At 42.1% G+C, this 27,390-nt stretch overlaps 3 protein-coding genes and 2 non-coding genes across 10 annotated transcripts in view; 3 read left to right on the top strand and 2 right to left on the bottom strand.

The window, feature by feature from the left end:
- Positions 1–3,771: 3,771 nt before the first annotated feature.
- cep63 (centrosomal protein 63) lies at positions 3,772–11,668 on the bottom strand. Its single transcript, XM_085449857.1, has 14 exons — positions 11,611–11,668; positions 11,345–11,522; positions 10,020–10,115; positions 9,806–9,895; positions 9,603–9,716; positions 9,374–9,523; positions 8,958–9,091; positions 8,219–8,362; positions 7,659–7,761; positions 7,355–7,552; positions 5,037–5,123; positions 4,696–4,898; positions 4,231–4,549; positions 3,772–4,139 (listed from the first exon to the last, which is right to left on the bottom strand). The coding sequence occupies exons 1-14, from the start codon at positions 11,649–11,651 to the stop codon at positions 3,939–3,941; spliced, it is 2,058 nt and encodes a 685-aa protein (XP_085305983.1). The 5' UTR covers positions 11,652–11,668; the 3' UTR covers positions 3,772–3,938.
- Positions 11,669–11,761: 93 nt separating this feature from the next.
- LOC146680461 (uncharacterized) lies at positions 11,762–14,956 on the top strand. 5 transcript variants are annotated; one of them, XM_085449864.1, is made up of 6 exons: positions 11,762–11,826; positions 11,921–11,991; positions 13,254–13,360; positions 13,636–14,128; positions 14,378–14,482; positions 14,566–14,956. In XM_085449864.1, exons 4-6 carry the CDS (start codon positions 13,785–13,787, stop codon positions 14,609–14,611), a joined length of 495 nt encoding a protein of 164 aa, XP_085305990.1. In that variant the 5' UTR covers positions 11,762–11,826; positions 11,921–11,991; positions 13,254–13,360; positions 13,636–13,784; the 3' UTR covers positions 14,612–14,956. The 5 variants fall into 5 exon arrangements, with proteins under 5 accessions (XP_085305990.1, XP_085305988.1, XP_085305991.1 ...); XM_085449862.1 differs by having other exon boundaries at positions 11,921–11,949; positions 13,146–13,360; XM_085449865.1 differs by having other exon boundaries at positions 11,921–11,949.
- Positions 12,194–12,265, top strand: trnap-cgg (transfer RNA proline (anticodon CGG)). The gene has a single exon. It is a non-coding gene; the product is annotated as a tRNA-Pro (tRNA).
- trnap-ugg (transfer RNA proline (anticodon UGG)) lies at positions 12,903–12,974 on the top strand. The gene has a single exon. It is a non-coding gene; the product is annotated as a tRNA-Pro (tRNA).
- A 2,738-nt stretch (positions 14,957–17,694) lies between the features above and the next one.
- rab6ba (RAB6B, member RAS oncogene family a) overlaps positions 17,695–27,390 on the bottom strand; it is a 68,725-nt gene continuing 59,029 nt past the window's right edge. For both annotated transcript variants that reach the window (XM_085449859.1, XM_085449858.1), the window contains exon 8: positions 17,695–21,170. In XM_085449859.1, the coding sequence (XP_085305985.1) occupies positions 21,106–21,170 (65 nt within the window). In that variant the 3' untranslated portion in view covers positions 17,695–21,105. The remainder of the gene's footprint in view (positions 21,171–27,390) is intronic.

The raw sequence follows: 27,390 nt of genomic DNA on the forward strand, positions 1-27,390 counted from the left end.
TTCATTTTGCTTCAGGGCTAAAGGACAGTGCAGAAGGAATTCAAAACTCCTGCAGGCACATACACACAAATACCAGCCTGGTATGGATCCAAAGTATAAATCTTACTGTCAGTCTTACAAGTTTTCTGATTCTCTGGAAATACTCAAAGAAACATGAGCACATAAAGCATCAAAGGTCTAAGTATTCCTGTTACTGTGTATGACAGAGGTGGGCCTCCTTCTTCCCAGCAGAGGGCCAGACTGGCTGAGACTCAGCAGGAGAAGAGTCACATACTGAAGTCTATGACAAAGCTGGTACCGTGAATTACAACAGACAGCAGTCACACCCGGACCAGTGTTAACTTGTAGCACCGCTGGTATGTTTGAAGTAATATTGGCAATCCTGACAATGTTTGTGGTTTCTTTGCCAGACAGCCTGCAGATTTGCAGCTGGCTTTGATTAACTGGAGCAAAGCCGTACTGGCTGGGGGTTTCTTTGACTGTCTTACCAGGTTTGAAATGTTGTACCTACTTTAGCATCAACATCACTGCCTGCAAAGTAGAACTGAGTGATCCAGGAGATGTGTGGGTTACACCATTCAAGGGTTTGCTGTGTGAATGATTAGAAAACTGATCCAACATCCAGTCTCTAATCATCGGCATCATTCAGACTAAACTGGTGCAGTTTACTGAAACTCTATCCCATGATAGTGATACTCCCAAGAAAAAAAAACAGTTTCTTCTAAGCCGACCTTAGATGTTTTGTTAGCGCTGGAAATTTCTTGTGGACATCACCATTACTTAAGAGATTATGAGATGCAAAAATAAATGAATTAAAAGTCCCAAATTCAAACCCACTTTCATGCACTTTCAGGGCCTTTACGTCATACAATGTTTAGGGTATGAAGACAAAATTTTGCATGCTACTGTACAGAAAAAGTTGTGATCCCAGCACTTATTCCACCTCTGTTTACATACTACAGTACAAACACACACTGTAACTGGGACACTTGTTAACATGCTCATTGTGTGTTAGAGGAATGAGCCTTTTCCTCGTCGCCTCTCTGACTCTGTTGCCGCGCCGATAAGAGCGCGCCCCTCTGTCTCTGCAGCATTCCAAGCATCCTGCAGCAAACGTCCGCCGCCATATTGCTGCACGAGAAGAGTCCAGCAGCAACCTGCACCCACTCCCTTTGACCCCCATCTCCCAACACTGTCCACACACACACACACACACTCTTAAGAACAATGGGACGTTCCTGTCATATGAGGGATATGGCTGGAAGTAGAGGTGGAACACACGCGAAGCACGTCTGGCATGTTCAGAGAGGAATGTGCAACAAAGAGTACATGCAGGCAGCAACAATTCTGGGAAAAGTTATTATCTTGTGAAAGAAGTTCAGCAACTCATAAAAATACATATTAAATATGACATCCATCAAGGTACAACAATGTGTGAGAAGCGATTAACCGTCTGAGTCACGCTAAACCCACATTTGAGGCCTTTTTGGTAACATTTCTAAAGCAATCTCTGACCTCCGATAAGTTCAAACATTGAAAGGGTTGAAAATCTCTTTCAATGCTACAAGCTTGCAACCACTTAATGCTGAGAAATCTCAAAATCTGCTGGCAAATCAACCCAGTTTGCTCTGAGAAATCCCCACGAACCTGCACTGCCTCAGCCATTCAGAGATAAGTCAGCCTTTACACAAACAATCAAGCTTCATTCTTTATTCCCGTGACAAGATCTTACAGATAGCAGAAATTCCTCAAACAAATACCCTGAATATCTCAATCCATCAAGATCAGTTGATAACTGTGAGCCGATATTCCCACAGAGGATTCACTAATTTGCATGTGTATTTGATGTCTGGTATTTCGAAGGACGTTCGGTGAGGTGTTAGACCCTCTTGTGAGCCCACACAGCTCTCTCCGAATTACAGCATATCACCAGATAACAGGAGAATTAAACTTGGCAGCTGCGCTGCCATTGACTTGTGCAGATCTGTAACCACCTGTGATGTCTCCCTCTGCTGGTTCTCTGAGGTAAAGGATGGGAAACAAGGTCAACGCACTTCATCTCTCTTTTGTCTGAAACGAATCGCGGAAGTAATGAAGGACGGAGAAAGGGCCGACTCTGATGACTTCATTATAATTTCTTGCACAGTCATCAATATTCTCATCACTTTGCAGCCATCTTGAAATCCATCCACTTTGAGGGAGGATGTATTTTGAACAGTTAACGATAAAAACGAGTCAAATTTGATCAAACGTGCTTTAAAAGTTTGCTTGGCACCATTTTAGCAAAATGACAAAGTCATGCCGAGCGGTGCTGACTTCACCAGTCCAGATAGCTTTTGCAGTAATTTCTCAAAGACTTGCCTCAAAGCAAGTCCTCGAGGTGGTAGGTGTCCTCTCGTGCTGCATCAAGCTACCAGCATCAACCCCGAGAAGGTGAAAAGACTTCAGTTCGTTAAACTAATCATCTTACAGCCTGAATTTATTTTCTGTGAATTATTACATAAGTAAATCAATTCCTCCTCCCTTTTACTTAGGCCCCTTCAAGGAATCTCAGCACATATAAAAACATTTTCACCTCCCTCTGCAGAGAGCCAGAGGATTGCCTGCCTTGCCAAATTCCTGAGCGCTGTTTGTTGGAGCTTTAAGCGCTCATAAAGCAGGCTCACGAATACCAAAGTGAGAAGTCAGCGAGCTCAGCTGAACATCACTTCTCTTTTGTTATTGTAACATTATGAAGGCAAAAATGAAAGACACATACTTCTCGAGATGTTTCCCACTTTATTTCCATTCGATCAGAGCGTCCTTCACTGGGAGAGCAGTAAATTGTCCCCACGCCCCCCTTCGGCTTTTTCACCGGTGCACATGGAAGAAATTAACATTCCATCAGCTTTCTAATGATGAGGACGAAGCACGCCGCAGGGGATGAAGGTCCATGCCAGCATTGGCACGGTGCACGCATTCCTGCGCTCGACGGGCTGGAGGGCCTCTGCAGACGGGTGTTGATGATGGGTTGTGTTTGTGTGTGTGTGTGTGTGTGTGTGTGTGTGTGTGTGTGTGTGTGTGTGTGTGTGTGTGTGTGTTTGACTCTCCCTCCATCATGGACGCAGTGTAAACGATGTGGTATTTTCTAAGTTATGACAGACGTATGGGGAGGATGGACCCTCCTTTGGCTCGCTGCACCGTCAGTCTGTCTGGATGGAAATGCAAATGTCCCATCGATGCTGCATTCCAGACAAAATAAAATATGCAGGTCAAGAAAAACAAAAAAACAAAAACAGCAGTTTGGACCAACCGAGTTCTCCTACTCAAACTTCATCATCTTGTCCTTCTACCTGGACATTTGACTTACGTGGTGTTCGAACACATTCCTCCTGCTTCCTGAATCTTGCAGTGCAGGATTTAGGGCAGCATCTTGTCAATCACAAGGGAGGCATGCCTTAAAGCATATAAGTTTAACTGCCTTCTGGACACTAAAGGGGATGACCATTTGCGAAGTAGACATCACGTTGTTCTCATTATGACCTCAAGCAACAGACTGAGCCCATAGATTTATCAGGAAAGTGTTACACAAAGCCACAGGCAAAGGGAGACACTGGCCATTTTTCCCAGACTTCAAATTAAATGGATTTGTTTTGCTACTGTGGGAGTCGCCCCCTGCTGGCCATTAGAAAAAAAATACAGCTTCAAGGCACTTGTGCTTTCTGGCTTCACTTTTCAGACCTGTAATCTACATTCAGCTTCTTCTAGCACACAGATAAACACACATTCAAGTGTAACAGCCTACAACCTTTACTACAGGCGGTTGTTAAGGAACACTTGGTTTAACTCGAGGCATAAATATGAAAAAACACTCAATCAAGGGACGCACTAACCCATCTGCGATCATTCATGATGATATAATAAAGCCCAAGAACACAGCTGGCACTGTTGTGACTCCATCACTGACCATCCTGCACTGACATCTGGGCAGACTCCAGCTCCGAGCTGCTGTGCAGGAACGTGGAGAACGTCTTGTTGTTCTTCTCCTTCATCCCGAAGATGTGGCTGTCCAAACTCTGCAGCAGCTCCTCAGTCCGTAGGTTCTCTTCCTCCAGGAAACGAGTGACCACTGTGTCTGTCAGCGATGCAGACAAAAGGTCCTAAAGAGGGGGAAAAAAATGCAACTTTAGGATTCATCACCCCAAAAAACTAAACTAAATGTTACAGGACATCAATTTTGATGAGGCTCACCTCGGAAGAGGGAGAAGAAATCTCTTTATCGCTGCTGGTCAGAGAGTCTCCCGGGCTCGAGTTTTGTCCATCAGCTGCAGATTTGCTGGAGCTTAGGACCGGCACAGAGTTTCTCGTGGACAGTCTTGTTGTGGTGCTGCTGCTGGAGGACGAGGAGGCAGATGAATGAGGCCTGCTACCTTGGGACTGGCTGCGGGACAGACCTGTGGACGTCTTGGACGAGGTTTGAAGTTCTTTAAAGAGCATCTGGATCTCTCCTTCATAGCGAGTGGTGTTCTCTAGAGCCTGAGCTTTTCTGACTTGCATGTTCTCCTGTGGCCTGTGACAAAACAACACCCCAAACTATTTAAATCTAATATGGAAAAAACACTTTATATCTTAGTTTTTACAAAATACTGAAAATTTTCCTCTTTTACAGGCGACCGCTGATGGAAAGTAGCCTGTCTGTGTACATATACTCGCTACCTGTTATACGTAGGCTGCTCTTGGTCAGTCGCAGCATGGCTGAGCACAGCGTGTTCATATTTATCCTGACTGTTCTGATTGGAGGCCTCAAGTTGTGACTGCATCTCAGCGAGTGTCTGCCTTAACTGCCGATTCTCCTGCTCCAGGCTGCTCAGAGAAGACACATAACTCTCCCTCAGGGAGGCAAGCGGGGAGCCTCCCCTCTGTGGAGCGATGAGTGATTCAGGGGGTTAAAAGCGACAGAGGAGTGATTCGGACTTAGTAAAAAAAGCACAGAAGAGGCACAAAGAAAAGGCTCCTGTCTGTAACATGAGTGATGACTGATATCGAAGCAGACAAACCTTTGGTGACTGAGGCTGCAGTCTCTGCAGCAGACCTTTCAGGTGCTGGTTCTCAGCCTGTACCATCTCCAGCTGTGCATGAGTCATCTGTGAAAGAATGAGAAAAATGTGATGAACCTCAAAGAATACAACATAATTTCACATTTAGCATAAAACAGGCTGCATTAATCTGCCAGAGATACAGAATAAATGCTAAGAAATAGCAAACCAGCCGTCAGGAAATCGAGGTTTGTGAGTAAGTGTCTTATTTATCAAAGCGCCTGTAAAAACAAATTTATACTAAATGCAAAGTGAAAGCAAGTGTATGTGAACACAGATGAATCCATTCGCATGAGTTAAAGATTTTTCAGCCTTTGTGATTGATTATACTCCTCATGTTGAATATAAATGTACCAATATTTCTTAGGTGGGAAACAAACTCTAGAGAAGGGGTGTCGAAATCCAGGCCTCGAGAGCTGGTGTCCTGCAGGTTTTAAATCTCACCCTGGGTCAACACATCTGAATCACATGATTAGTTCATTGCCAGGCCTCTGGAGAACTTCAAGATAGGGCTGTTCGATATCGGTTGTTTCGTGGTGTCTCAAAATAAACTGTTTACGGCAATATTTTTTCATCGTTTTGATGGACACTGTAGTGGCTATATTAATTTCTTAAAGTTCTCTATATCTCTTATATTTAATATAACAACACTACAGACGGACAAGCACCTGTTTTTATGCGTTGTGGTTAGCAACAACGACGGTAACACCATCGCATGTCCACTTGTTTATGTTCCACGTAAACCTTTCACAATAAAGCTCAAGATCCTGTTCAGACTTTTCAAAATAAACTGAATCACGTGAAAGAGCAGCTTGTTTACGGATGAGAAGTAAAAAAAGAGCCGCCAGGTGCTAAAAAATTAACCTTAGACTCAAACGTTAGAACAGGCTTTCCCCCGCAGCACGCCGTGTAATAAATACTCACAAAGAAAACGGCGGCCGTTACAACTTATGTCTAAAAATGTATAGTTTCATGCATCGGTTAAAACACTCGACTCCAGCTACGTGACGCGCAGCTGGAAACACTTCCCGCAAGTCGAGCTGCCCGAGATTCACAGAATTTACAGAAAATGTTACATTTTTGTGATTTATATCGTTATCGGGACGATAGAATTCTTATAGGGGGATATGAGATTTTGGTCATATCGCACAGATCTACTTCAAGACATGTTGAGGAGGTAATTAAGCCATTTGTATGAGCTGTGTTGGATCAAGGACACATCTAAAACCTGCAGGACACTGGCCCTCAAGGCCTGGAGTTCGACACCTGTGCTCTAGAGAGCCGATTACACAAACGGAGAGCAGCAAAGGACAGGACGTTACACCATCAGCTTGTACATTGACAATAAACTGGACTGGGCTAAAAACACCACAGCACTTTACAGGAAGGGCCAGAGTCGTCTCTATTTTTTGAGGCGACTGAGGTCCTTCAACATCTGCCAGAAAATGCTGAGGATTTTCTATGAGTCTGTGGTGGCCAGTGCGATCCTCTATGCTGTTGCATGCTGGGGGAGCAGGCTGAGGGTCGCAGATGCCAACAGACTTAATAAACTGATCCGTAAGGCCAGCAATGTTGTGGGGATGGAGCTGGACTCCCTCAAGGTGGTGTCGGAGAGGCGGATGCTGTCCAAGATAAAGACAATGTTGGATAACACCTCCCACCCACTCCATGACATGTTGGTCAGTCACAGGAGCTCGTTCAGTGAGAGACTGAGATTACCGAAAAGCACCACTGAACGACACAGGAAATCATTCCTGCCTGTGGCCATCTCCCTGTACAACGCATCCACTTAACACACTGTTTGCTGCTACAGCTACACATGTTTCTTTTCCAACTATTTATTTATAAGTGACTTATGTATGTATATATATGTATATATTGTACTATTCTTAGTTAGCGTATTGTCTGTCTTGTCTTAATGTTGGTTTAAAATGGAGCACTGTAACAAAAAATAATTTCCCCCAGGGATCAATAAAGTATTCTGATTCTGATTCTGATTCTGATTAAGGGTCTACCATTTTTCTGGTTAAAAGCTTCAAGTTTCACTGTCCAGTCCCTGCCCAGTACAGCATTCATGCAGTCCATTAATCTAGATCATTTATAAACTTGCTGTTATTAGCAGAAGATGCTTTAAGGGGCCTTGGAAAATCTCCATTTTTAAAGGGATTGCTGCTCACAGAGGCTCGTCTGATCATTCTAGTTTTCTCTCTAGAAGAAGTCTTTACCTACATAATCACTGTTTTTGTGAACTGGCACTGCATTCAACTGAATTAACTCACTTTGAGCTCAGCAGACTTCTTCTCTGATCGCTCCTCCTCATCGCGAAGCTGCTGCTTGATGCTGGACGAGGAGGCGCTCAGACTGGCGACGGCGAGGTCGCGCTCGTGCAGCTCGCTGGTCAGCTTTGACACCTCCTTTCTCATTCCCTCAACTTCGCCGCTGTGAGTCTGCCTGGCCCGCTCAAGGTCCTCTCTAAGCTGTAGATCAAACGTAGGCAGGACATGAGGTAGTGACGCAGAGCTGATGTTAAACAACAAGAACAAGAATGAAAAAAAAAAAATGAACAAAAACAAAAACACAGACCCTTTTCGCTTCAGCCATAGAAGAGTCACATTCCGCTTTCAGGCTTCGCAGTTCTTGCTCCGTCTTCAAGTTGTCATCTCTCTGTTTACTCACCACCTGCAGCCTGAGTCCAGAGAAATAAAAGCAATGACTCGCACAGAAAAAAGATCTGAATGAAATCCACTGACAACTCTGTGTGCTCTGCATTTTTTTTTCTTAATTTACTTCAGGTCGATTTCAGTGCATATACACATTTAAAAAGGATCACCGAGGTCCAAAGACATTCAAAAGCTACATTGCATAAATATTCAATATTCCCACACAAGGACTAAAAAATATTAGCATCACTCTGCAACTTTTTGCTCCCACGGTTCCTTTTCTCCTGATAGCTACATCCTAAAATACGTCTGATTTGGAGAAAAGTGATTCGGTCTGTAATTTTTCTTCTTGTGATATAAATCAGGCGCACCCCATTCCCACTCACTCACTATTTGCTTCAGCACAAGACAGGACTAAAAGGAGTAAAAGACTAAAAAACTAACTTGGGTTTTGGACTACAGGAAGGGGCGGACTAACATTACCTCTCTTTGAGACATGCCAGTTCAGCCTTGAGATGACCCTGATATGCTTGGGCACCTTGGAGCTTGGCTGCAGTCTTCTCCAGCTCTCGTCTGAGGATTTCCACACCGGTGCAGCCCTGAGCTACCAGACAGTCTTCCAGAGAGCTGCACAAGAACATCACGCAAACATTCACAGGATGGCAACCTTTATGATGGACAATAGCTAATTGTTTTTCCCAACAGAAAACATCAGAAGATGAAGAAAAGATGTTAGGGAGGATGTGTTGATTCATGCAGGCTGGATAAAAGTATCACTTCATTACTGATGTTGTAATTTTAAATAAACAGGTTTGTTCACTAGGGACGGGAAAACCATGAAACAATCATTAAAGATTAGAAAAACTACAGTATGAAAAGTACAGACCGTGGCTGCAGTGGACACTTGTTGTGGTTTTCAACACTCGGGTCGTATTTAACAGTCGCTGACAGACCAACAACAGCACAAGCAGGAGTAGCCCACAGACCAGTTATACCACATTTTTCACACTCCCTACATCTACAACTGACACAGTCTGCAGGTAGATGGCCAGTTTGCTTAGCATTTAAAGAATTTGATCAGCTCTCGTTTTGGCTGCAGATACTTCAGAGTCAGTCACTTGGAAAGCTACAGTGCTACAAAGCAATATCCTGCCTACAGTGTGGACGCAGTACGCCCCCTTCTGTATAAGTTGCTGAACTACATCACTAGACATACACCCACCGAATGACTTGATCTTTAGCTTGCAGTGCTTGGTTGAATCTGGCTGTTTCGTTACGAAGTCTTTGGCGCTCAAGACTGGTTTGCCGCACAAAAGCATCCTGGGAGTCCAGCTCCTCCCATTCCTCAGAAAGCACCTGCAAAACAGCGGATCATCAGCTGATTAAAAGATATTTTAACCTGGCACCTATGAGGAACTTTGAGCTTGTAAATGCTTAACTGAAAAATCAACATTAAGAGGTTTATGGGCACTGGATTAAATGTTGAAGCTCAGTTTCTCGACACTGATAAAGTTGATCGGTAGACTAAAGTCTTTTTCATTTTCTTTCAGGCTTAATACATGTCGGAGAAACTTGTTGTGAGTGTTGTGTAATTGAAAATCTTCAGTCCTATCACCTTCCCCAGGTTTCTGAACCTACCTTCCAACTCTCAAGTGGTCGGAGACGCTCCAGTTCCAGCTCCTGCGTGTGCAGACTTCTCTGAGCTTTTTCCAGCTGAGAGCGCAGGCGCTGCACCTCCAGACAGCAATCCCTGTGCTCCCTCTCCACTTGGTGCGCTGCCCACTGGGACTGGAAACAACAGAAAACACGTGGTGAATAAAACAAACAAGCCTCTGCTTTCTTTACATGCTGAAGTCACTGAACTTACTTTTATGTGTGAGAGCTCATCTTTCAAGCTCTTATTCTCGGTCTCCAGGATTGTGAGCTCCTGCCGGCTCTGGGTGCGCTGTTGCTCCCACTCCAGAGAGCGCTGATGATATTCCTGCAGAGAGAGGGGAGCTTCATTATACCTCACATACCCAGAAGACGGCAGCAATCCAATGGCATGACTGGGGTGATGTCAGGGTTCACCTTCTGGAGGTCTGTCTCTTTCACTCCTGCGTTAGCGTCCTTGAGGTGTTTGCGCTGAAGCTTATGGTAACTTCTCTTTAACTTATCCAACTGCAGGAATAGAAACGCACTTACTATATTTGAAATCATGCAGGAGAGTGAGTACAAACAGAAAAACTGTAAACTTCTGCCCAAGCAAAAGCAGAAAAGATTTGTAACAGACAAGTTTTCGCACCTCTTCACGGAGTTTGCGCAGTTGCTGCTCGTACTTGGCGGCTAACTCTTGTGGACCCGTCTTGACATCTTCAAGCTGCTTGCGGAGTAATCCAATCTACAGTCATGGGTGAGGACAGTAATGGTGTTGGAAAGAGTTAATATGAGCACTCAATTTATGAGCTGTGTTAGCAACTATCTTATATTGAGGCTATGCTCATTACCAGCTGCATATTTTTATTTTTGGTCTCTACTCAAAATGCTCTTTATTTATTCACACTGAGCCTTGACGCACCACCCCACTTCATCGTTGGTGCCCCACAAAAATTCCAGGTTCACAATCTACAAATTTTATCATCATCAACAAAAATAAAGGATCCAAATCTAGTTTTACTTAAATAAAGGCTAATTTAATCATATCAACAACATCCATTTTTCTTTTCCTCATCTGACGTTGCTTTGTGGCGGCAGCAGACAAAGCAACGCCGCTGGGAAACCTTCAAAAGGGAGCAAGTGTCCTGATTAGAGGCCATCTCAACTTGCTCTTTTTAACAGCGAGGAGCAGTGCCTCGACTCTGAGCTCCCTCCAGATGTCCTGGCTCCTAATCCTACCGCTACGCCCAGACTCACTTCAGCTGCTTGTATCTACCGCCACACTCGTTAGGTCATTCTCCAGATTTCAGCACGCACTTTAGGAGTTTGCAGGCACATCACACTCCATGTTCCCATCACTTGTGACTAAGATCATAGCCTCAGACTTGTAGGTGCATGCCCTCATCCTGGCTGCAAACTGCTCCAGTGCATGCTGATGGTCATGCTGTGATGAAGAACAATATCTGATGGATGCAAACTGACTGAATAACCTCATCAGGAATGCCGAATCTGTAGTCGGCGTGAAGCTCATCAGCCTGGAGATTCTTTTAACCTCACTGTCTGAGAGTCTGCTGCTATCAGACTCTTTAATTCATCTACTTGAGTCAGACCCACACATACTGATCAAGACTAAACACACCTCACTGCACTCTGCCACAAAGTATATGTGCACACCTAGCAGCACCTTTGACCTGTTAATGTCCCAGAAACATTAATGTTAATACGTATGTCCTTTTATATTTATATCTTGAAGTTTCGCTGATCTGATCATTTGCACAACACAGGGATGTGATTTTGAGGTTCCCACAATGGACACCACCTCACACCAGCTACACTTTGACATCCTGTCCACAAACATCACTAACAGGATCGAGGGAGGAGTACCAACACTGGATCAACACGTGTACACATCATCATTTATCTTTTAGAACTTTGCTCCTGTTTAGTATAAACTCTTAGGCTCTTCTATTTCACCTCCAGGTCCCTCCGTTCAATTGTGCTCCTTGAGTTTAAAAGTTCCTCTTCTCTACTTTTCAGCCTGAGCTCCAAGGCGCGGTTCTCATCTTCCCACTTCTTCTTCTGATCGTTGATCATGATGTCAATTTGTCGCATCAGTTCCTGAAGCTCCGGCTCACACGATGAAAGGACTGAGCTGAAAGACAAAGCCAAATAATGAAAAGGGTGTAATTTCTGTAAATGCTCATGGCCCAAGTTAGTTCTTTAAGCGCAGTGCAACTTACCTCAGATCAGGGCTGTGCATCGACCCCAGAAAAGCCTCCATCTGGTTCAAAGTAACGTCAGCCCTGTTAGTAACTTAAAGCGGACTTGCTTTACGGGTGCTTCACGTGCCCTTTCCCCACGCAAGAAGTTTACTATAACTTAGCAACCATACACGTTACTAGCAACCCATAATACACAGCGAGCTAAACCATGGCTGACCTCACTGCTACACGGAGGTGGTTTCTGCTTACAGCATTGTTAGCTCACGTTAGCTGCTGGCTGTGGCTGGTCCGTGTCAACTCATCCAACTTTATTTGTTTACATCACTAGCTGGACTGCCGAACAGCGCGCTTCCTGAGGTATGGCGGTAACTCCACCACTGCATGTGATGTCAACACGCTGTACGTAACTTCAGAGCACAGGAAGCAGCTTGTTTAAAATACTCAAAACAGACCTGTTATCCACACGCCTAGCTATGAAAGTTCGTATTTGGAAATTCCCTGTTGCCTGTAACGATTTTTTAACAAATATTATCATAATATAGGTCATCTTGTTGGCTTCTTAGAAGATTAAAGGATATTGTCAGACATTCTATGAACACGTGGCTCGTTGGTCTAGGGGTATGATTCTCGCTTCGGGTGCGAGAGGTCCCGGGTTCAAATCCCGGACGAGCCCAATTTTTGTACCGTTAAGGACTGTTGACATATTTACTTCAAACATCTGCAGTGAATTTTTGTGGAGTCTACGTAAGTGGTCAGCACTGCTACCAGTTTTCAAGCTAATGCGCGTTTTCACTTCTGAATTGGCTTGTGGTTGTGTTCTGGTGTTCTGGGAATCCGTCCCACCACACTAAAAACTCTACCCGTTGTTTCTGCGCATGCGCCACGCGTGCGCAAAAACACAAACCCCAAATTGACTTCATTTTTTTAGGCCAATGTGAATATTTGTTATGGTTATGATTAGGGTTATGGTTACGGTTTGTCAGAAGTCACTTTCAAATTATCGTACGTATAGGACGATTTGCCAAAGTAGGACGGTCTCAGAACCGGTGATTTATATGCTGTGCCAGTCACGGTAGAAACCAAGAAAATAGTGTAGGGTCCCTACTCTTTGTGGTCAGTTGTATTTTTGGAAGGAAAAATATTTCTTACGTCGATTCCGTCCAAACAGTTTTCAGGAATTTGCTGACATCGGTTAGTCCTTATATTGAGGTTGCGATTATATTCTCTTATAGCGATGCGATGATTGTTGATTAAGTACATTCATGGATGTGTTAACATATAAAAACGCTACCACGGGATTCCCTGCAACTGGCTCGTTGGTCTAGGGGTATGATTCTCGCTTTGGGTGCGAGAGGTCCCGGGTTCAAATCCCGGACGAGCCCTCCTTTTCTATTTTTCCTAAAGGATATCAACCCTTTTCAATTTATCTTGAAACATAAGGATGTTTTTAATGTTAAAGCTAACTAGATTACTTTTTCTGTTTGACTACACCCGCCTTCCATTGCGTCATTTCCCCGTTTCTCCACCTGCCTGTTGTCAAACACTGAACAAAGAGCGTCCCAGCCGCTCTGCTTCCCCAGCTGTTATGCTGGGTGGGTATGGGGCCGTGAGAAAGAGAAAGAGCTAGAGACGTTTCTGTTCCGCCCCCACAAACCCAACAGACACTCCTAACAGGAGGCAGACGAGCCGGCTTTCTGACACCATTTACTGCAGAGAGGCTGAGCTGTGCAGCCAAAGACGGACAATAAATTACACGCAAAGGCCAGCTGTAAGTACACTCTTTATTATTATTATTGAAACATTTTTCTTTCAAATCAGCATAAGATAGTAGATGGTAGTGTATTTTGGTATATTGCTGTCCTTTCTAATCAGCTCCATTGTCTGGAATAGAACATCAATAATCCTACAATAATCCAGATTAACCTTTATTTAAATATTAAATTATTAGATCTTAATTGGACATCTTAACTACAAATGTAACTTAAATTTGATGCAGCAATGCTTCTAATAGCTAATAAAAATGTTTTTTTTTTAATGTATTAGAGAGTCACTTTGGTGAGCTTGGGACCTGCAGAAGCCATCATCTTCACCATTGTTTCTAAACACCGGACTTGCAGAAAGCCTTTTCACACCCATTAAAAATTTAGATTTTGTAGAAAAATCATTCATTCCACAAGTTGTCGGGGTTGACCATGGTTCTCTGTGAGGATGGCGAATGTAGCGTCTGCCTGTTGCCCTACTCCCGGGTGGAGAGGATCCCCCGGGTGCTCCACTGCAGGCACACCTTCTGCGATTCGTGTCTGGAGAGGATGTCAACGGAGAGGAACGGTCTGCTCACCGTGGGCTGCCCTTTGTGTCGCCGGGTGACCTGCATAGGCCGAGGTCGAGGTCTTCGAGAAGCTCTGTGGGTCAACAGCAAGCTGTGGGACCAGATACCGGAGGATGTGGACGTAAGAGAAGAAGAGGAAGAGGAGGACGGAGAGAAGCAAACAGCTGCACAGGAGAGGATAGAAGATAAACAGTTACAAGGAGAATGGTGGGTTTATCATTTTGAGTCTTTAAACATTACAACGTGGAAGTTGAGGACTGTAAATGTTTTAAATGGCAGAAAATGAGAACAAAACCTCTTTGGAGGGAGTGCTGAATATAAAATTCCTGTCATACCGAGTCATTTACACATTAGTGCCGAGCAGTCCATTTGTCCACACAGCTTCTCATTAGCGCCTCGGCTCTACAGCATTCTTCCCAAAGCCCAGTCTGACACGAGAGTCTTTTCTCTTTTCAGCATTTCCTCGAGATCCGCCAGAGCGAAGCTCAAACTGCCCACGTTCTTCAGGAGGTTCAGCCTGACGAAGCAACACCAGGAGAGAATCGTGTCTGGCAGCAATGTGTACGTCCTGAGTTTGTAGCTTTTATTTACAGATTATTAGTAAAAATGAGCACTTAAATTTTTCTGTTTGTTTAATCTTAAAGGGAAATGAAATCCTGGCGCAGACTTTCAACAGAAGAGACTTTTTAAAAATACGAAAACTGACAAGTGGCCGCTCTCAGGAAGAGAAGACACAACTTTGAAGGGAAGCTGTGGTCGCTGGGGGAGGAGGATTCATTTGTGATCCTGTCAGGACACGGTTTTGTCCTCAGCCAAAGGTGCTCCGTCTCCCCATTATTTATTCTAGGATTAATTCTCCCAGCCGTTGCTGTGGGATTTAGTTCAGCTGTCCCAGAGCGGCTAACACCCGTAGACCTAGACCCCCTCAGAACAGATGGTCCCCTCTCCATTTCAGCTCCTGAATAGCCATCATAACTTATTGTTTTCTGTATTTATGATAGCTAGGACATGAAGTATTTAATAAAACTATTTTTGAAACAAGTTTCCATTGGGTTTTATTGACATCTGAAAGAATCATGAGCTTTCCTCCTTTACCGCATGCACCATTTATGACACATGAAGTATTTAAGTGAGTGAAGAAAGTGAAGCCAGGAGGGGATTTCTGAATATAATTTCTGTGGAGAAGACGCACAACAAAAACCTGCCACAAAAGACTCATTCAACCACGAAAGTGGATTATAAAACTCCATTCACCGAGCATCTGGCACATATTCCACGTTCAATGATATCTGCAAACTGGATCATCACTTTCTTTTTGTTCCACCTTATGTGCACGTTAAACCCGCCCGACATATTTTAAAGAAGATACGTTGAGAGGACTATGATGTGTTTGTTGTCTCAGTCACATTAAGGTCAGTGCTGTTTGGATGGAGCTGAAAATCTGTTAGTTGTCACACTGGTTTGGACTCAACTGTTAGCCTGCACACTCTTAGTCATGTATTGGCAGGCGGTGTGTTATTCTGCCGTTAGATACCATATTCCCACGTTTAAGTGTTAAATGACTGCCAAACAGGAAGCTGCTTCCAAGTTCAAAACAAGCTGGCAGCCACGGGGGCGGGCTGGACGGGAATGTATCAGGAAGGCAGCAACAAACAAACACGCACACGCATGATTGTGTATATGGGAAAGAACCAGTTTCAGTTTTGCAATGTATTTACTGGCTCTCAGTGCAGGCCTGATGGTGGTAATACCCAAGATTAAAGCTGAACAGAACAGGAAACAACTCCCAGATTGTCTCAGCAGTGGTGGGATAATGTAGATAACTGACTTCAGTTAGATTTGGAATGCTAAAATATAAAATTACACTTTTCCTGGAGGATAATTTAGGCCTAGCATCAGAATTAAATACTGTGGTAAATTACACCAACCTAAAAACTGAAGGCCCGCGTAAGCACCTGCAGGTTTCTTTGGTCAGACTGATTAATGAGGCAGTTATTTACCCCGGAGCCGCAAAAATATTTTCAGCTCCAGCGGGGAAACTTTGCAACAACGTCATGGTGTAAGATCATTTCCTCAGTACTGCATTGCAAACAATAGTACATTCCTGTTTGAGTATCTGAATTCACACAAACACTCGCAGTACAGAATAATACGTCTGGGATTAATTAAACAAATTAAAGATCAACTTTCATTCTTGTGATTGAAACACTACGTTATTACCTGCACAGGTGGCCTAGAAAGAGTCACCATTTAGTTTCTGTTTTACAGCTGGAAACAGCAATGAAATCAGCAAACCGTCATGAGTAGAAACTGGAGATAATCGTTATTGAGTCAAAGTAGAAACCATGCATGCCACGACACGTGTGATAACTTGACACAATAATTCCTTATTGTGACCTACACAATGAGAGAGTGCACATAACAGCAAGCTTAAAGTCATGACAGTACAGCAGTTTTAGCATTATCCAATCATCTCAGGGTTTTTATTGCGTCCCATATTTTTTTGTGTTGTAGTTTTCAAAAGGTTAAAATTTAAGACAGACACCTTTTGAAAGTCTGGCTTTTATCCAGTGTGTATAAAGGAAACCTTTGATATTTTGTGTTAGTAATACAAAAAGAAGTTTTTAATTTACTGTATCATTGCTTTTTTAGGCTGCCAACAAAGACTTAAACTAAGATTTTTTATTTTTTTTTATTTTTTTTTAGGTAGGTGGGACTGGATCTGGGTTGGAAATGCTCTGACCGTTTACAGATTGTTTTATAGCAGCTCTACGTCCTTGTTTCAAGAACGATGACAGCCATGTCCATCTTTTATATAGTCTTTGTTTTTTCTCTGGCTAAGTACAAATGGCCAAAACTGTCAAATTAAAATTATATAAAGAAATACATAAATGACCTATTAAAAATATAAAATTAAAATAACTAAATATAGTATAAAGATACAATCAGGTAGCAATTATTTAAAATATATATAAATACATTGTATTTGCAATTATATTTTTTAATTAATCTTATTTTCAGCCGTTTATAAAGTTCATGAGCGCAGTGATTCAAGTAGAGAGGCTCAGATCTCCTTCTCCCCGACCACTTCCTTCAGCTCCTCTGGGATATTATCTCCAGTGTAGGCCTACCTGGGGCCTCTTCCAGTAAGACATACCTGAAAGCCCCCACCTGGGAGGCACCCCCACACAAATCTTATTAAAATGTTTTATTTATTTCATTTATTTTGGATTTTTACAGCTTTGGTCCTCCAAAGCTAAGGAAGAAAGAAACGAAGAAGTAAAGTTTATTTAAGAAAAGTCCCGTGCATGACTTTGGTAATAAGACATCTTTATTAATCATTTGGAGAGACATGCTAGATTTCTGTACAGTGTGAATGGAAAGCCAGAGCACAGGGCTTCCCCCCCCCACATCCTCAAACACACAACGCCTCCCCCAACAAGACATCTGCTGCATCACTTGGTCCATTTCAGGAGAAATGTTAACAGGAAACAAAGGTGGACTTTTATATCGAAGGGGAATAAATACGAGTGTGTGAGTGTGTAATGATCAATCATTTTGCTGTGATTTGAAACATAAATACCTCCCTCCTCACGAGGCAGCAACACAAAGAGAGTAAACATTACAAGACTTTCATTTTGAGGGATTCAAACTTAAAATCCAACCTGCAAAACAGTATGTTCCAGTCCAGATCTCCCATCATATTTGACCAATCCCGTCTCTCACTAGTCTTATTATTTGGCTCATTATGTGGGTTAGAAAGGTTCACTAGCTTTCACCAGAGTGCTCCCCCATTTATTTTTTTGTGTGGTTTTTTTTTGTGTGAACGTGAACAATTCCTACATGTTTGATTCTACTCTAAGACACAGTAAATATTATTATTTTTTAACCATGTTTCTAAAACATCAACATCGTCACTCTAAATCTAAAACATGTTCTTAAAAAGTGCAGGAAAGATTTCACCTCAAAGACAAGTCAAAGTAGTGTTCTGACTGACTTCACAACCGCCACGTAATCCTACGACTCTGGACATTTTTAAGAGCCGTTTGCAACCTTGCATCATACAAACAGCAGCAGTCAGTTTAGGTGCTAGTATGAGGATCCACTGGTGTCAAAATTACATTTGTACGGCTGCTGTCTATGTGGCCAAAACATGCCCGAAAAGTCGCCCTGCTCGTTTTACCGGATTTGAAAAAACTGGCCGCGTTTTTTAAACTTTCATGTCTGTTCACAAAAACGAGAGACAAGCAGAGCAGCACTTAAAAAAGACGAGAGCCTCATCCAATATAGGATTTATACTTATTACAAGGGATAAAATAAATAGAAAGACACATGACGTCATGGCATCATCTGGAGCAGAGTCAGTCCCAGACTAGTGGGTGTTTTTGCCCAACAGCAGCAGATCTCTGCTGACCCACCTCGGCTGCAGGGTGGGCATCAGACACGTGTGCCTCTAAGTACAGGGCATTCATTGCTGGTTATGATTTTTCCATTCCTTTATATGACGATAAAACTCGAAACTTGAAACCTGCACTGCAGCCACAGGCGTGTAAAGGAGCACCAACTGTTGGGTGCTTTCAAAGCAGAAAAATTAAAAGAGATCTCCAGACAAAAGCTAGGGATCCTTCATCCAGGGAAAACTTGTGACTTTTTCTTCGTCTGCACAGACACCTAGTTGACCGAAGGGCTCTCGCTCAGTCGGCTGTGCCTGAACTGAATTAAATACTAAGTGAGTCTGAGCTTTTAGGGAAGAGCATTTTGACATGTAACACAGTAAAATCTTTTAAAAAGCCAGCTCTGTAGCATAAATGATGGAAAAATAATGATCAGGTGAGGTTATAGAACTTCAGCAGACTTTTGGCACTGAATAATCATCAGTTGACTTTGCTCTAGACTTTGATCAAAAAAACAAATGAAAGAGACGCAACCTCACCTCATCACTGGACTATGGATTATCTTATATTAGTTTAAGAGACAGTCTGACTGCATCTTTATTTTACGAGAAGCCAGAGTCAACGTCTGTCCATGGTTGGTTTTTCACCATCATACCGACAGCAGTTTTTACGTCGCTTCACAGTCACAGAATCACTGCAATCATTTGCCTCAAGATTCTGTTGGAAGCCTGTTTGCACTGCATGCATTGCAAACACAGCTGACAAATGCTTAGTGTGTCTTTGTGTGAACATAATTATGGCACAAATGGATCCTCATACTACAAACATAAAAAACAACAACAACAACAAAAAAAAACTCATCTCAGTGGGAACACGAAACGACAGTTTCTATGACAATCAGAAATGTCTTTGAATTAAGTGACTGTACATTTACCATGAAGCTTCTCATAACTTCATATTAACCTGAAAGGTCTACATGTGCAAATTAGTCTATTGTCAGGAATGAAACTGATTTACAATGTTAAAGGTCGGTTTGAACACAGAACCGGTCATCAGGGAACTTTAGCCTGTCCTCTGTGACCCAAGGCGAGGGCTTTGATCCTCCGTTGCTCGCTTACAGTAAGTACACTGTATGTGCATCATAATCACAAACACCAAGATACCACACAATGCAACAGCAGCTGACAGGTGAAAACAGTGACCCCGAAGTTGCCGTATTGTGGCGAGGATGATGCGACTTGTCAGTGGCCCTCTATGTGACTGCATTCTAACGTTGCCGATGCAGAAAGCACACGTTTACACCCACACACACGCACGCACGCACACACACACGACAAAAACATATCCTCTAGTCAAGTATACAAATCCAGTTCGTAAACAAACAGACAGAAAAAAAAAAGACTTGGACTAGTCGTCATCCGAGTGCATTGAGTCACGGGTGTAATGTTACCATTTACATATTCAAACTTGTGTACACGGGTAAACAGTACCTATGCTTAAAAACTAGGCATGCATTAGATACTCGAGAAGTTAACTTTGTCCTGTAATGACTCAAACACCAAGTTATGGATCCCACCTGAGTTATGGGCAGAAGGGAAGTTGGGAAAAAAAGGTCTATTAGGAGTTACACAAGTTTTCAGTGGTTACAGTTTGGGGGATTTCTGCATTTGCCCATAACAGCAGTGGCATCCATAAAAATATATCCAAGCCTACCGTCTCTTGTCCAGCTCTCACACACAGAGCTTGTTGGGTCATTCCATAAAAAACAAAAAAGAAAACAAAGAAAAAGAAAAACAACAAAAAAATAAATCAACAAAATCTTAAAAAGTTCCCACCTGGCTCCCTCAGAGTCAGCACGTTGTGTATGTACAGTAACTTCAAGATATTTACTGAAGTCATGCAGAGTTCTACCTTCAGACTATGAATATTTTCAGGCTTACATAGGCTGACATGTTTAACCCATTTCACAGAACATAACAACACCAATGTTGTTTCATGAGCCACATTCAAGCGTGTTATCACAGGAGGACTCACAAGAAGATCAAAATGTAAGTCACATTTCAGATGCTATAACCTATTTGGATCAGCCACATATCTCACTTTTTTTTTTTTTTTAATTTCTCCACTGAATTACTAGAAATACCAATGATATTTCTGTCACTCTACAGATCCTATCATGTTGACAGCCTAACACTGATTTGCTTTTTTTCATCTCCTGAACTTTTATAACAGACAGAAATCAGTAAGGTGAAATAAAAAATGTACTTTAGGGGTCTGTAACTCAGAAAATATTCATAGTATGTGTTAAACACTAATGCTATTGTAACACTTAACTAACACTTAAACACTAATGTTATTCTACACTTAAAAGAAAAAAGCAGAGGGGGCCAGGTGGGAGGCATCGACTGATTTTTATGGAATGACTCTTTTCCGGAGAGATTTCCCTGAATACAAAAATAGAAAAGAAACTGGGGAAACTCTTTAAAAAATGTACACATAAAGCAACTTGGTGTTCTCTCCTCCACAAACATCCTTTTTTAGCAAGTTGTAGGATTTTTCTTTTCTTTTTTCTTTTTTTTTTTTTAAACTTGGCAGTTTTGTTAATAAAACCAGGCTACTTTCGAACCAAACCCACACACTGCTCACTCCAACCGATGACCAGTCGTCAGGTGAGGAGGCCAGATTCGCAACGTGCAAAGTCAACTGCGGTTAACCAATAGGAAGCAACAAAACAAGCATGTGGTGTAAATGATGTTTTCTTTTTTTCCCCCTCAGGATGGATGCAGAGCATTAACAGGAACAGCCGCCCTCAGTGGTCGGGGGCTCCTGCGGTTTGTCCAACTTGATGTCAATCACTGAAGAAGAAGATTAAGGAACCTTTGGGAACATGAAGACCTAAAGAGGAAAAGCCTGCATTACCAGTGTCCACCACTAGATGCTGCTGTTTTTTTGCATTTAGCTTTCAATCAACAATTCTTACTGAACATGTTCTTCATGAGTCAACAATAATAACAATAACAATAATAACGATTAAAAATTATAAAAAAAATTTTATTTTCATTGTCATAAATGTCAAAAACTAGAAACTTTCAGCTTTATTTTGATTAGATTTTAGATTTTGATGTGGACAATATTGTTTCAGCTTTCATTTTCAGCTTATTTATATTTTTTATTTATATATATATATATATATATATATATATATATATATATATTCATTGTCCTCCATTTTCATTGTCCTTTTTTTTTTTTTTTTACTAAGATGCTTGTTCACGCCTTGTTTTAGCTTCAAGTTTTGTTTCAATTAACCTACAAATGAGGTTTGGATGCATTTTATCCAAAAATCGTTCCACAAGACACCTAAAGAAAATTTTATGCAACACGAAGAATTACCTTTTAACCAAGCAAAAGGCAAACTATGTGACTGTGTTACTCAGTGTCAAAGAATCGGTAAAGAATTTGACTCGCTCTTGGACGGGCAGACCTGTCATGGTGTTACGGTGAACCTTGAGATTTGACAAACGTGTTTTGTTCATGAGGCTGGCATTACCCAGCTCATCGAGGAAACCTCTCGTCTATTGTTAGCAGCTGAAAATGGAAGCTGATGCACAAAGGCGTGTTAATGAGTAGCTTCTGTAAGTCAGAATGATTTTTCCCACAATGCCGGTGAGCTGTTATTGTCTATTTCCCGGTCAGTATGAGCTCTTTTGTCTTATGGAGGCAAAAGTAAACCATGACTGAGTGCTTCTGTATGATGACCTACTGATAAATGCAGCAGCAGCAGCCTCCTACTTACTAATTACTGTTCTGCTGAACATGATGCATGTGTAAGAAGGAGGCCTGAAAAACTGTGACCTATATACTCCATGCAGGTGATTTAAGAAACAATCCCAGTGTGGCTGACAGATACCAGTCCAAACTGCTCCAGGCAGCAGTTCAGGTGTGTATATTTTTATATTTAATGGTTGCATGTCATTATGTGTCACTTCAAGGACGGCAGTTAAATGCAACATATACAGGAACGTTCCCCTTTGGATTGGATCCCATCTGGAAACTGAGGCTGCCAACATCTCCAAACCAAATGAGCCCCATCAAACTGGAATATTTTAGCTGCCTGAAAAGCTAGTGTGCATGTTTTAGCAGTGGTTAATGAGGCACTGGTAAACTGTTTCCTAACCGCTCATCCAACCCAGAGTCACCAGTGAGCCTGGAACCCAGGTGGGGACACATCTGTCCCTAAAGCATACTGAAAAATTTAGCTGGGATTGGTCAAAGCAGCTCCAAATATCTGTTTAACAGCTTAAAATCAGATTGAAATATACCAGCTTTGTAGGAAAAGTTCACATTACTTTCTACTTCTGTTGTACTATATTGCTGTTAAATATAGTGCTGATGTTGTTTATATATAGGCAGTAAATACTGTCTATCATGGAGAATTTGGAAAAATAAAAGCGGTAAAATTCTGCAGCCTCCTCGATGTGGAAGCAGCTGCAAATTCACCTAAATCTTAAAGAGTTGCTGTTGCTGGCGACATGGAGACAGTTACTCTAAACTTAAATCCATGAATGAAAGCTATTGTCTGTTCTACAATTTTTTTGAAGTTTTTATGGTTTTTGGTAAATTTTCACAGCCTGCTTATCCGCTAGAACAACACAGATTAAGTGGCCGAGGGAATCAAACCCGAGCCCTTGTGACCTTCTGGCACAAAGGTCGCCAGCTCAGTGAGCCACACCTGTGCTCCACACCGAGCAACAGTGACAAACAATGAAAACTGAACTGAAACCAACAAAGCCACTCTGGAAACTGGGAATAAACTCAAGTTAAAGGACAAAAAACAAATAAAAATAAAAACTATAATAATCCTGGTCTGATGCGATTTCTTTTTTCCTTCCTCTCTCTCTTACAAACATGGATGACCCCAGCACTCGATCTGGGTCAAGAACCTTTTTCACTCTCCCCATCTGCAGCGCCGCAGCGGTAATGAGGCGCTGTGATTAGACAGGAAGCTGTTCTCAGGAAGAGAGCAGAAGGCTGCACTGCACAGGTGACATCCAGCATAAATCAGCACGACCTGTCTGGCCCCAATTTAAAACCAGCCATTAAAGGCAACAAGGGACAAACTGTTCAAAGAAATCCACAAAGCTAAAGCTCATTCTGCTCACTCAGTATTTTATTTGATTTGTTTCATTCCCTTTTACCATTTGAGTCAGCAAATTGTTATTTATATGTCATCTCTTCCGTTCCAATTATGGATACTCAGATTAAATATTTACAAAGTTTGACCCTGAATTAACTTTCATTTCAGTTTTCTCCAGGATGTAAAAAAATAAAAGAAGCATGTACAGGATTACCAATTAAAGCTAATGAAGGCAAGCTTTAGAAAGCCTTCCACCCCCAACAAGTTACACAGACACAAAGTTACACTAGATTGCAGTTTCACTAAGGGCTCGATTCATACACGAACAATACAAACGTCTCTGTCAGTAGAACTAATTCACTTTATAGATATGGTTAGCCAAGAAAAAAAAAAGTAGTACTTGTGCATTTCATCTGCTGGTGTTGACTGGTCTACAGTGACTGAGCAGCCATCCATCAGGAGACTTAAGAGCACTGCATGCTTCCATCTGTCAATGAGCTTAATGGGGATGCCAATTTCCTCTCCCAGCACCTGCCCACAGTGCCAGGACTACTGCAGAACCCCACAAAGAACACAGGAGATGATGACAAACACCCACAAACATGGATGAGCTAAAGGTTGCTATCAAAGCAATCTGGGCTTGAGTGACACTTCAGCAGAGTCCCAACCGAGTTCTGAGCATGTACTTTAGGATACTTTTCAGAAGTTGGACATTTCTGTATGTAAATCTATCGGGGTGGCTTTTGTTCTGGAGGTAGAGCAGGTCATCTACTAATCCGAAGATTTGTGTTTCAATTCTTGGGTGCTCCAGTCCCAAAAGCTGCTGATGTATTCATCGGAGAGTGAGCGTTAGATAGAAAGCACTCAGATGTAGAAAAAAAGTGCTCGTGTGAATAAGACATGCTGTGTCATCCTTCTAATGTCTCTGGCTTCAAACACTAAGTAAGTAAGGATTATTTGGAGCAGTGACTCATGCAAAGCACCTTTTATAAGAATCCAAAACTAAAAATCTGAAGTTGGAGATGAACCACTTTAATATGAAGACAAATATCCAACTGTAATAAAAGCAGTTTCCACACGTGTATCCTGGTCTCAGCCTATCTGCGCCCTTCTCCCGGTGAGATTAATAACATTCACAATGCAATAACAGAGGAGTTGCTCCATTAAGTGACAGTGTCAGCAGAGCCACAAAGCTGCTGTCATCACCTGTCATCCATCACCGCACCACCTCACTCCGCTCGCACCCTACATCCATAATGCTTCATTAAAACAGGAAACATGGCTGCAATAAAGAAATGATCCAAGGACCTCAGAGTGCTGTTAGCTTACCGAATCTATTAGATAGTTTATAACACCAGAACAACTCTTAGTAAAAACTAAACTGGGTTCGACTAGCGAGGCCTGAGAGACACCAAATGCAAACCTCTGAGGCATTTCCTGTTTTATCATCTTTTTTGACCATATTTTATATAATAAACATACTTTTCTAGGAAGCTACATCCATCTTTTATATACAGTCATAGTGTGTTTTCCAAAGTACAGCTTTTACTAAGCAGCTCCCTGTGCAGCATAAACTCATTATAAAAGTGTTTACTGTGGTCCCAGAGCGAAGGTGCTGCAGGCCTGATTTCTTTTTGAATTCACGACTTGCCCTCTGCTGGCCATTGAAAAGAGTGCAGTTCTGCAGGATTTCTGCACTGGCCTCACCATTCATCCCATGACAACCAGTCAAGACAACAATACCAGGGCTCTTATTATGAAAGTTCAGTTTCTACTGCTGTTAGCTAGCATAGCAGACATGACGGTAAATCCTCTGGACATTTGTTTGGGGACCAGGAAATAATTTCCAGATAAATCTCATATAACACATCATAAAATGTTTGTTGACTCTGTTGACAAATTTAGGTTTAAAAAGCATTTTCCACCACAGGTTACGCTTCTCATACGGTTGCTATGGTTACTTTTACCTCCACAGGATGACAAACTTACAGTAGAAATATTTTCAGTACGTGTGGTATTATTTCTTATTTATTTGAAGAAGAACGGGCACATCATGGCCACTACCAGCACAAACGTAATGAAATTCTCTGAGCAATGTTGCATGAACATATTCACAGACTGCTCACTTAGTTGCCTATGACAACATTAGCAGCAGAAACTGTGAATGCAGCTCAGCTTTAGGCATAATTAAAAGAATGTTTCCTTCGCTCTGTCTGCTGGGTGCCAGGTCGTGTTTACCTCTGCTAGCAGTTTTAGGACACAGAATGGGTTATATTATGATTCACACATTTTCAAGCCTATCTAAAACAAACATCAGGTGGCTGTATGTACACTTTAATGCTGCAATCACTCCTCCTCATCATAGTTTAAGAAATTTAGAAAGAAGTGAGCTCGTTAGATCTCTGCAGTGCATCCCTGCATGAAGATGGCAGTGTGACGTTACAGCAGCCCCCACATAGCACACCTGAATATCTCTGACACTCCTGCTTCGCCAGTGCTTCACCACAGTATTATTCAATCCTACTTTCTGTCCTGATATACAGTGTGACTTGAGAGATCATAAATATACAGACAAGTTTGTGCCTTTCTAAGCTGTTCCATAATATAAACATGTCATAGATGGACACGAAATATGTTCTAGACAAATTTTAAGAATAATCAAAGAAGACTCAGATAGAGATTCGTCATTAAAGATGAGGGGAACATGGAAATGTTCACATAATCAACAGAGAAAACAGATGGTGTGATGAGTAAAGGAGGCCATCCATGTCCAACTGGAACGGCCATCTATGAATAGATGTGGTGGCCTATGACACCAACTATCAGCCACATATATATAACGCAGTCCTGAAATCCCTTCCCAAGCTCCGCTCCCACCTCAACCGGGGTGACCTTAGTATCTCACATCATGGTAAGGTGGGGCAACAAGTCACAACCACGTGATGTCAGGCCTGCCTCCAAAGTGACAGCTCCAGTAAATTAAATTCCTTCGACTCCCCGTCAGCTTTTAGAACTGCAGACGTATTTCAGATGAGAAATATCTTCAAGAATCTAAAACTCAAATACTTGAGGCTTTTTCTGCTTGATATCACCATCCTTATTCTGAAGATCAAAAAGATCAGACGTGCATCCCACTTTGCAACCCACCTTCCCCCCACCATCGCCTCTCAGGCTGCATCTGACATAATTAAAGTCATATGTGTTGTCACAGATGCTCGTTCTACTTTGTGTTGGGATTTACGCACATGGAAGGAACAGGAGGTCCCAGAACAAAGGCCATGATGGGAAATTTAAATGACTTTACAAAGCCTGAAAAAGCAATGGGATCTGAAGACTTTAGGTTGAAAACTGCTAGTTTTTCTTGACCCGAAAAATCTATGATAGAAAGAGAAATGTGGGAAATAGTCTACCTCACTGTTGAGTATAAAAATGTAATCAGATAAAGTAACAACTGTAAAAATGAAAGCAGAAACCCAGACTGCCTGAGGGTTATTGATGAAAATTACAGCCAAATCTGTCTCACTGGCTTCATCTGTCTCCTTTAACATCAGATACGAAAACATGCAGTGAATTTTCACAGAAAGCAGAATGCTGAAAATCATCCTTACATGAAATCAGCAGCACTTACAGCTCATAAATAACATGGTAACAATAGGGTGATCATTAAATAATGAAAAGGCAATAAGTACCACGTAGTATCAAAGTAATAAATACCAAATAACCCCGTGACAGCTTAAAAGCGATTATATGTAATTCACAAAATTAGGAACTAAAGGACAGCTTTGCCCCCATCTCTAAGGGACAAAACATCATCTATATCTGCCAATTTATTCTTTCGGCCACTACTGACTGTTTAGACCTCTCTCAGTCAGTAAATAGCAGCTTCACTTTAACGCTCTGCTCTGTGAAATGGTGACATCTTACAAGTATCTAGGGAT

This window comes from Copadichromis virginalis, linkage group LG23 (genome assembly GCF_057382275.1).
Source record: "Copadichromis virginalis isolate Kocher_CV1m ecotype Utaka linkage group LG23, C_Virginalis_male_GT1.1, whole genome shotgun sequence".
Classification (NCBI taxonomy): Eukaryota; Metazoa; Chordata; class Actinopteri; order Cichliformes; family Cichlidae; genus Copadichromis; species Copadichromis virginalis.

Excerpts from the sequence above, each read along its gene's own strand:
- cep63 (XM_085449857.1), bottom strand. The coding sequence starts at position 11,651 with ATGGAGGCTTTTCTGGGGTCGATGCACAGCCCTGATCTGAG. Across the intron at positions 11,523-11,610 it reads ATGCACAGCCCTGATCTGAG|CTCAGTCCTTTCATCGTGTG; the intron begins GTAAGTTGCACT and ends TTTGTCTTTCAG. Across the intron at positions 4,140-4,230 it reads TTTCTTCTCCCTCTTCCGAG|GACCTTTTGTCTGCATCGCT; the intron begins GTGAGCCTCATC and ends CCCCCTCTTTAG.
- LOC146680461 (XM_085449864.1), top strand. The coding sequence starts at position 13,785 with ATGGTTCTCTGTGAGGATGGCGAATGTAGCGTCTGCCTGTTGCCCTAC. Across the intron at positions 14,129-14,377 it reads AAACAGTTACAAGGAGAATG|CATTTCCTCGAGATCCGCCA; the intron begins GTGGGTTTATCA and ends TTCTCTTTTCAG. Across the intron at positions 14,483-14,565 it reads ATCGTGTCTGGCAGCAATGT|GGAAATGAAATCCTGGCGCA; the intron begins GTACGTCCTGAG and ends TTAATCTTAAAG.